Source organism: Dipodomys ordii, unplaced genomic scaffold, assembly GCF_000151885.1.
Source record: "Dipodomys ordii isolate 6190 unplaced genomic scaffold, Dord_2.0 Scaffold37, whole genome shotgun sequence".
Taxonomy (NCBI): domain Eukaryota; kingdom Metazoa; phylum Chordata; class Mammalia; order Rodentia; family Heteromyidae; genus Dipodomys; species Dipodomys ordii.
In genome coordinates this window covers 12,960,454-12,970,017 of record NW_012267253.1, presented here as the reverse complement: position 1 = coordinate 12,970,017, position 9,564 = coordinate 12,960,454, and the positions used below count along the sequence as shown (strand labels likewise).

Genomic DNA, 9,564 nt, shown 5'->3' with positions numbered 1-9,564 from the left:
TTTTCTTTTTGCTTATGTGGTGCTGAGGAATCGAACCCAGGGCCTCAGGCATGCAAGGCAAGTGCTCTACCACTGAGCCACCTTCCCAGCCCCCCGAAGCAATTTTCAAGGCCTTTGCTGTTTCATTTTTATTTTTACTAAAAGCATAATTATGACATTAAGTCCTTTATAGAAATATCCTCCATCTAAAGTTATGTAAATTTGGAAATTCTGAGGATGCAAAAGCATGCTGAGCTAAATGGGTATTTCCAAATTGTGATTACATATCTTGAGGAATCACTGTTTTCAAACACTCATCATTTAATAAATGTTTAGGAAGTGTCCATAGTATGTATGGTACTCTACTTTGCGCTGTGGGGTGGTGAGATAAAATATAGTAGTCCCTACTTCTAAGACACATGAAGTCTGGAAGCTTATTTACAAATACAGTTCTTCTATCTTATTCATAAGAGATAAGAACAAAATGGTAAAAATATAAAAGCTCTTATAATTGTTTCCACTGCTAAGTACTAACATGACATAATTAGAATCAATACATAATTGATATTTAATTTTTTTAGATGTGATTCTTAATGCTAATAGAAGAAACACAATGTAACTTTTCATAGAAAAACCAAATATATTGCAAATTTGTAAATCTTTGAGCAAATCCTATAAATTCACAGCTTACTAAGAACAAAGTGTTAAGAGTGAAAAAAATTTACACCTGTCACTTGCCTCATTTGATTTTTCCTTTTCTTCTGCTTCTTGTTCTGTGGAATATGAGAAAAAGGTATATGTAAAGAATGAGTAATGGCATGCATAAGATAGAAATAATTAACTTTCAACCAACCTTGCAACCTTAAACTTCTAATATCCAAAACACAATATGGTTTTTGTCTTAGTAACTGTGTGTGTGTGTGTGTGTGTGTGTGTTTGTCTTAGTAACTGTGTGTGTGTGTGTGTGTGTGTCAGCAATGCTGTAGATTGAAGCTAGGGCCTCACATATGCTAGGTAAGCACTCTTACCTACATCCCCAGCTCTGTTTCTTAACTTTAGTTTCCTTGAAATGATTTTGTAGGAAAGGGCAATCTTTATATCATTTGAGTATTTGAGTGTGTGTGTGTGTGTGTGTGTGTGTGTGTATGCTAAATACTAGGGCTTGACCTCAGGGCCTCCTGCTTTGTCTTAGCTTTTTCATTCACCACTGGCTCTCTATTACTTGGATCACAGTTCCATTGTGGCTTTTGTTTGCTGGTTAATTGGAGATAGTGTCTCATAAACTTTCCTGCCTCAGCTGGCTCTGAGCTGACATCCTCACATCTCAGCCTCCTGAGTAACTATGATTATGGGCATAAGCCACCAGTGCCAAGTTTAATCTTTACATCTTTATGCAGAAATTACTCCATTAAGAAAACTGTTCACAAGACTTTTCTTTTGAAATATCTTCGTGAAAAATTACATCTTAAATAACTGGCCATTTTGGTCAACAAAAACTTGAGTTATACATCTATTTCCATACAAAAAGACTATGCTAAAACTAACATTATATAAAAATAACATAAATATCATAACAGATTTATAAAACTTCATTGGAAGTAGGAAAAAAAGCATGTTTGTCAAAGCAGGAAATAATGAAAACCAAGATTTCTTTCAAAAATGTTTCCTAAGTAACAGCTAAGTAAATTATTTTATGTTTTAAAATTCCATTGCCAAGAAAATTTCTTAAATTTCAATTTGAATATGTGTGAAACCAAATTCCAACATCATTATAAAATTACTGTGTAGAGACCAACCTTTTTCAGATAGAAGGTTCTTAGCCAACATATTCCCAAGGTAGTACTCATGAATATTTATTTTCTATATTAAAAAGAAATATGGTAAGTAATTTGCAAGAACATCGTAAGGCTACAACTTTAAGCTTTAATACTTTTTATTACGAAACTTCTCATTTTACAGTGTTCTACATGTTATATTCTTAAGAAAAACATACCTGACCAGTTTCTTTCTCTTCATGGTACTGTCGTATGTGTTTTCCATGACATACTTCATAAGTCCAGTAAGACTCAATCTAAGAAAGATGAGCAAATTTAAATATATAAAAGCCACACAATTCAATTAATTTAAATTTTTTGGATTTATTAATAATTTTTTAATCTTTTACTTAGGTGAGTAGATTTTCCCCAAAATTTACAGTAAGCTTTCACTAAGCAACATCTTTTATTACCTCACAAGTTGCTGCAACTTCTGAAGTCCATTGTTTTCATTAGTTAGCTATCTGTGAGAATTATGGAAGAAAACAGATCTAGAAATATTCTAGGGTCTATTATCACTATACATAATATCTACATGGTATAAAATAATAATTAGCATTTTAAATTAAAATTGTAAAATGCAAGAAACTTTTCTTTGAAACTGAAAAAAAGTCCAAGCTGGGTGCTGGCATATTATGTCTGTAATCCTAGCTATTCAGGAGGCTGAGATCTGAGGATCTCAGTTCAAAGCCAGCCCAGGCAGGAAAGTCTGTGAGACTCTTTTCTTCAATTAAGCACCAAAAAAGCTGGAAGTAAAGCTGTGGCTCAAGTAGTAGAGTGCTAGCCTTGAGCAAAGAAGCTCAGGGACAGAACCCAGGCCCTGCGTTCAAGTCCAGGAGCAGCATGTGTACGCGCACACACACATGCACACACACAAGCACACAAATTCAAAGTAGTTTGGCAAGTGATGATCTGATACTGGTATTACTGAGTGCTACATGTTCTGGAATTTAAATGATCAATATATATACACACAATTTTTTTTGGTGTAGTCATTATTATTGTACTTTATTTATTTTTTTGTTGGGTGTGGGGTTTGAACTCTGGGCCTGGGTGCTGTCCCTCAGCTCTTCAGCTCAAGGCTAGCACTCTACCACTTGAGCCACAGTACCACTTCTCGTTTTCTAGTGGTTTATTTGAGATAAGTTGCATAGACTTTCCTGCCTGGGCTGGCTTTGAACTACTCAGCCTACTAAGTAGCCAGGATAGTGGGCGTGAGCCACCAGTGCCCAGGTGTACCTTATTTTATAAAGAAATACATTTGCTCTTGCAAAAACAGCAATTGCAAGTTTACAAATAAGACCACAGGGGCTGGGAAGGTGGCTCAGTGGTAGAGTGCTTGCCTTGCATGCATGAGGCCCTGGGTTCCATTCCTCAGCACCACATAAGCAGAAAAAGCTGGAAGTGGGGCTGATGCTCAAGTGGTAGAGTGCTACCCTTCATCTGAAGAGCTGAGGGACAGTGCCCAGGCCCAGAGTTCAGGCCCCACGACTGACAAAAAAAAAAAAAAAGATCACAGACCTCAAAGTCACAATGCTAAATCTTAAATTTATAACCAACAAAGTTATAATCAATTGGTTTACAAATAGTCCATGGCACTTCAATGAAAATAAAAACTCCCCAAAGGTCACAGGAGCTTAATGAATAGGCTTAGTGACAATTTCTTAAATACCCCAACGAAATCACAAGATTTTTAAACTTAAAATGTTTAAAATGTATTTACTGGCAAAATCCTTCAACATATACGTGAACAATATATTATGAAACAATAACTTAGATTTACTCCTAACATAAAATCTAACATGACATAATAAAGATGAAATGCATAAGTAATTTCAAGGTTCTATTGGCTGCTGAAAATTTATTTCCTATTTATCAAAATAACATAAGTACATACTCTGTAGGAGCAACTGCTTTGTTTGAATAGTGGTTCCAAAAGCTCTCTTGGATTAGGGCCTTTGTAGTCTTTTTCTTCTTCCTAAAAAAGAACTGGCATTTAATACATTTTCTAGAACTTTACCCAACTCTGCTGCTTGGGTATTAATTTATTGGCTAAACCACAAATGCCTGGAAATAAAAGTCAAAACCTTAAAAGAACCAATGGTATGATACTTCTTTCAAATGAACCAAAGCAGAAAAATAAGGAGCCATGGAATAATCTGCCATCTCATTCATTCTTACTTCTTTTAAAAGGTTTTAAATACCACTTTTCTGAACAATTTTTTATGCCTGTACCCAAGCAAATTCTGGCTATGAAAGTGTTAGAATGGTTGAATCTTGTGGAATATACTGGAAATGTAGTTTTAAGATACTTTTCAGTTTCTACACATTTCATGTTTATTTTTCTTTCTTCTTCTTTTTTTGTCAGTTGTGCGGCTTGAACTCTGGGCCTGGGCACTGTCCTTGAGCTCTTCAGCTCAAGGCAAGTACTCTACTACTTGAGCCACAGTACCACTTCTGGTTTTCTGGTGGTTAAATGGAGACAAGAGTCTCACAGACTTTTCTGCCTGGACTGGCTTTGAACTGCAATTCTCAGATCTCAGCCTCCTAAGTAGCTAGGATTGCAGGCATGAACCACTGGTGCCTGGCTTTATATTTCTTTATTTCAGACTTCTACATATTTCTACATTTCAGGCTTGAATGCCATGTGTGCATGTGTGTATATGTAGGTATGTATGGGCATTAGTGTCTTAAGGAAATTTGGAGCAAAATTAAATAGCTGTCTTGTGTAGATTTCAAATCTGAAAAAGACTTAAGCAAGCACATGAATTTAATAGTTATATTTTACAGATCATAACAATATTAATTGGCTTTATTGAGTAGAGGAACTGAGTTTCAAATTTGTCCAAGGACTCACAGCTAACTGTAGCCTATACCTCAAGCCTTCTGGCTTATGCTCATTTCCTTTCCACATACCATGGTGCCTCTCGTTTCATCTTGAAAGATGCCATTTCCTTGAAGGATGGATAAGAGGGAGTTAAGAGATTTTAGAAGAAAAGGGAATCTGTTATTAGGTAAATGAAATTGGCAGCCAAGGAAAGAAAGCAGCACAGGGTATTCAGGCAAAGGAAAGGTTTATTTGCAAGCTGCCTCTGGACAAGTTGGAAGCCCACGCAGGAATAAAAAGGGTTGAACCATAACTGGGCCACCACTTATCAAGGCCAGGGGCGGAAGAAGGTGTGGCCACATCAGAACCAGATGTGACCTCCGGGAGGGGGGGGACTGCCTCCAAGTGTGTCAGTTACCTAGGTGACATAGGTACTGGGCAGAGACTTAACCAAGAGGGAAGTAGTCTTCTCTCCCTTCCCAGGGTGGACTTTACATGTATGAGATAATGTAGTTAGAAAGCATAAAGTATCTAGAGATTTATTTTGCCAGTCCTAGGGCTTGAACTCAGGGCCTGGGCACTGTTCCTGAGCTTCTTTTTGCTGAAGGTAGCACTCTACCATTTGAGCCACAGTGTCACTTCTGGCTTTTTCTGTTTATGTGGTACTGAAGAATTGAACCCAGGGCTTTATGCATGCTAAGCAAATATTCTACCACTAAGCCACATTCCTAGCCCTAAAATAATTGTAGATAGATTTTCACTGCATCAATAACTGGTTGCTGTTTTTTTCCAAAGCGAATTGCAAATTAAAGAAATTCAGAAGTGATAAAAATGATTAATATTTTTCTACTGAAAGTTTGTTGGTCATGGAGCCTGAAGTCTGGGCCTGGGCGCTGTCCCTGAGCTCTTCAGCTCAAGGCTAGCACTCTACTGCTTGAGTCACAGCACCACTAGCCTTTTCTGTTTATGTGGTGCTGAGGAATGGACCCGAGGTGCTTATGCATGCAAGGCAAGTGCTCTACCACTGAGCCACCTTCCCAGCGCCTGTTAGGAATCTTGTCACTTAGTTTTCTTTTTTTGTTGGTTGTGGGGCTTGAACTCTGGGCCTGGGCACTGTAACAGACAGAGCTCTTTAGCTCAAGGCAAGCACTCTACTATTTGAGCCACAGTGCCACTTCCGGTTTTCTGGAGATAAGAGTCTCACGGGTGTTCCTGCCTCAGATCTCAGCCTAGTAAGCAGCTAGGATTATAGGTGTGAGCCACTCACTGGTGCCCAACAATTGTCACTTAAAGTATATGGTTGCAATGCTTTAAAACACTATCTTTGATGACAATGATTATTAATATATTTATGAAAACGTACCTCATCCCCACTTGTCACAAGGGGAAGTATGCATTTATATTTTTCCTTATGTGCAGTTGTCATGATGACATAATTATCTTCTTTATATAAAACTCCGGTTGTGGGCTAGAAATAGAACAAAAACGTATATGGTTTATATAACACACACACACACACACAGACACACACACACACACTCAACTCTATGTTTAGAACAGAAAGCTGGTTCTAGGATTTGAACTCAGGTCTTCACACTCTCACTCATACTTTTCTGCTGCCAGTAGGTGCTCTACCACTTGAACCACACCTCCACTTCCATCTTTTTGTTATCTGTAAAAGAGCCTGAATGGGAAGATGATTTAAAGCAGAAGTTTTAAATCTTTAGGAAAAAAAATTCCCATTTGCTAATCCTGTGTCTTCCAATTTAGAAAAAGGATCTTATGTTAGTTCATGTAGCTCCTTTATTAAATGCAAATGTCCAGCTGACTACATTAAAAAATGGCAGTGCCAGGGGAGGAGTGTATATTTTTTCAGTTAAATAAAGCAGTAAAGAGACGCTTCTTTCAAAATACCAATTTTGTTTTCTTAGAACTTACTTAGTACAAGGGCATAGTCTAACTTGCCATTTCACTTAAAAATGTTTAGTTTTTTTCAAAATAACTCAGACTTAAAAAAAACTTCTTAACAAAATCTAAAATGGACAGTCTTCAAATATGTCCATTTTGGATTTTGTTGCCTTGCCAACAAAAAGTATTTAAAAATTAAAATTCAAAATAATATTGATAAACATGAAACATTAATGTAAAATACATTAGGATTGGAATTTTTTTTCCAGAGTCTCTTTTTAGCAAACAATGCAAGTGCTAAAAAGAAGGTCAAATGATCATCTGGGAGTAACCACATAGGTTGTACTTCTAGGTGCATACATTGAGAGATACATTTAAACATGGTTTTTGTTGTTGTTGGTTGTGGCTGGGCCTGGGTGCTGTCCCTCAGCTCTTCAGCAAGTGCTCTACCACTTGACCCACAGGGCCACTTCCAGTTTTTTGGTGGTTTATTGGAGATAAGAGTTTCACGGCCTTTCTTGCCTGGGCTGGCTTTGAACCATGATCCTCAGATCTCAGTCTCCAGAGTAGTTAGGATTACAGGTATGAGCCACTGGCACCCAGCTTTAAACATGCTTCTAAAACACAGGTGCAAGAGTAAACAGATTTCAATAACCACATACAGTAAACATTTACCATGATCATTCCAAGTTTGCTCTTTACAACTAACAACCAAGCCTGGCCTAAAGTATCCTCACCTTAAGACTCCTAAAGCTTTACCTAATTTATAATAAAAATTTACATAGGTATTTTAATACAGAATGACAGCATTTCATGGCATTAATACAGAGATAAGCCTCATTTTTTCAGAGAAATACCTAAGTTCGAGAATTAGTGAACAATCAAGGGAAAACAGTGGTGGGGAAATAAACCAAGTATGAAATACTATAGTAGCTAAAACTACCATTTGCAAACAGAACATTAGAGTAGTTAAGTGGACCAGATAGTATCAGTGCTAACCACAGAGCCCAGGGGACTATTTTTTGTCAGTGGAAACTGTAAAAGGAGGTACTTCAGGATACAGTTCTGAAATAGCACTCATTTCAAATCTCCTTGTGATTATCAGAGCATGATGTAACTTTTTAACCCAATCTCTGAATGCCATAGTTATGGTCAGATTCATATTAGAAAGAGTATGGAATTAGAATCAAGAGTTCTTTTCACTAATCCACATGAATGTAAACCTTTCAAAATAATCTTTGCCTCCTAAAATTATTGCTGCTTAAAGTAATGATAACATTTACTTATGCTCTTAATTCTAAACTTGTGATTTGAGGATCTGATAAAAGAGAAAAAGATATGCTACAAGTGTAATGTAACCCTGTGTGTGTGAGAGAGAGATTGAACCCAGGACCTTATATATGATAGGCAGGCACTCTACCTCTTACCTACATTCCTCATCCTCCAACTTGATAGTGTCTTGTTGTCACAGTGCCATCTATTAATATCCCAATGAAACAGTAACAGAGCAATTAACAATACTCTCCCAACTTGAATGATCACAGATAGTAAGAATGACGAAAGCCTGTTTTGTTTTTCAAGAATTCAATGTGAAATACACGAACTACCATAGGTTATTACATAAGAGCACAATTTCTACTGGCTGGCAACAGCTGAAGGTGGATAGGAAGACTTTGCTGCAGTCCACCCCCACCCCACAAAATTCTCATTTCCATGAGGTTATAAATACATTCGTCACTGCATGAAAATTCATCATTAATAAACCAACTCTCATGTTCTGGGATCTTAAATAGATCTTGGTCCACCAAAACATAAAGAAAAAGGTCTTCCACATGGAAGGTCGTTAAAACATCTCCCAGGCCAGACAAATCCTGGGGAGGGGTGGAGGGTGTAGGACAATTTTGAAGGGAAGAGATTCCCCAGGGGCTGTTGCAAAAGTTTGTGACTTGTCAGTGGACGCGAGAGAGCAAAGCATGTAGAGGTGTGTGTGTGTGTATGTGTGTGTGTGTGGTGGTGGTGAGTTGAGGCTGCAGGACGCTAGGGCGGCCAGGTGGGGGGTAATGCAGAAGAAGAGGACGGGCGGTTCTGCTTGATAAGTCGGGGTGCGCCTAGGTGATCCTAAGGCTTCTAGAAGCCCAGGATGGAGAGCGAGCGTTATGAAAGGGAGAGCGAGGGACGGCTGGATCCTCGCACTGAGGGCGCAACCACCTAATGGCGCCGAATGAATGAATGAATACGCAAGCAAAGGCAGGCAGGCGAGGTAGCAGGAGCTCGCGCCTGTGGAGCAGATCTGGGGACGGGGCGGGAGGAAGCCCTCGGTTCCCGGGGGGGTAGCAGGGATGGCGGCGGGGTTCGCGGCGACACTGACCAGAGAGAAGTCGGTGCCGGGCCAGTTGACGCGGAAGGGCACGTCGTCGCTGAGCGGGGGCAGCGCTCGGCCGCCTCCAGGAGGCCGCAGAGCACCAGCACCAGCGGCCCGGGCCCCGGGCTCCGCGCGCCGCCGCCCCCTCCTCCCATCCTCCGCCGCCGCCTTCTCCGGCCGCCGCCACAGCCTCCTCGGCTCAAAGAGATCGGGAGGAGGAAGAGGTGGAGGAGGAGGAAGAGGAGGAGGAGGAGGAGGAGGAGGCGGCGGCGGCGGCGGCGGGACTACAAAGCGTGCCGGGAGCGAGGGACCCAACCGCCGCCACGTCTCCTTCCGGAGAGTCCGGCAACGCCGCCTCCGCCCCTACTCTCCGCCTGGTGTCCCCCCCCCCCGCCAGTATTTCCGGGGTCAGGCGGCATATCAACATCCGGGGTCACGGGCAGCCCGCTTACGGAAGCCGGGAGGCGGGTCGCGTTTCTGTAGTTCTCTTCTACCTCAGTTCTGAGGTGGGCTCGGATGCCTCGTTTTTCTGGCACCCGACGCCGGAGGGAGACTTAATCTGGGGGACCCGGGGACCAGCTTTTCCCTCTGAGAAGTGGCCGCACGGCGAAGCCGGTGAGTTCCGGTGGCGCCAGCCGCTGCGGGTCGCTGCTCGCGCGCCTCGCTGGTGGGTG

The 9,564-nt window shown here is 40.6% G+C and overlaps 2 protein-coding genes across 2 annotated transcripts in view; one reads left to right on the top strand and one right to left on the bottom strand.

The window, feature by feature from the left end:
• Window positions 1-9,234, bottom strand: part of Erlec1 (endoplasmic reticulum lectin 1) — a 24,587-nt gene extending 15,353 nt beyond the window's left edge. The window contains 7 exon segments of the mRNA XM_013018017.1: window positions 718-752; window positions 1,776-1,839; window positions 1,973-2,050; window positions 3,691-3,771; window positions 5,984-6,088; window positions 8,897-8,976; window positions 8,979-9,234. Coding sequence (XP_012873471.1) covers window positions 718-752; window positions 1,776-1,839; window positions 1,973-2,050; window positions 3,691-3,771; window positions 5,984-6,088; window positions 8,897-8,976; window positions 8,979-9,045 — 510 coding nt within the window. The 5' untranslated portion in view covers window positions 9,046-9,234.
• Window positions 9,235-9,426: 192 nt separating this feature from the next.
• The window catches only part of LOC105986891 (ankyrin repeat and SOCS box protein 3), a 125,894-nt gene continuing 125,756 nt past the window's right edge, over window positions 9,427-9,564 (top strand). Inside the window, exon 1 of the mRNA XM_013018018.1 lies at window positions 9,427-9,505. The gene's annotated coding sequence lies outside the window, so the exon portion shown is untranslated. The remainder of the gene's footprint in view (window positions 9,506-9,564) is intronic.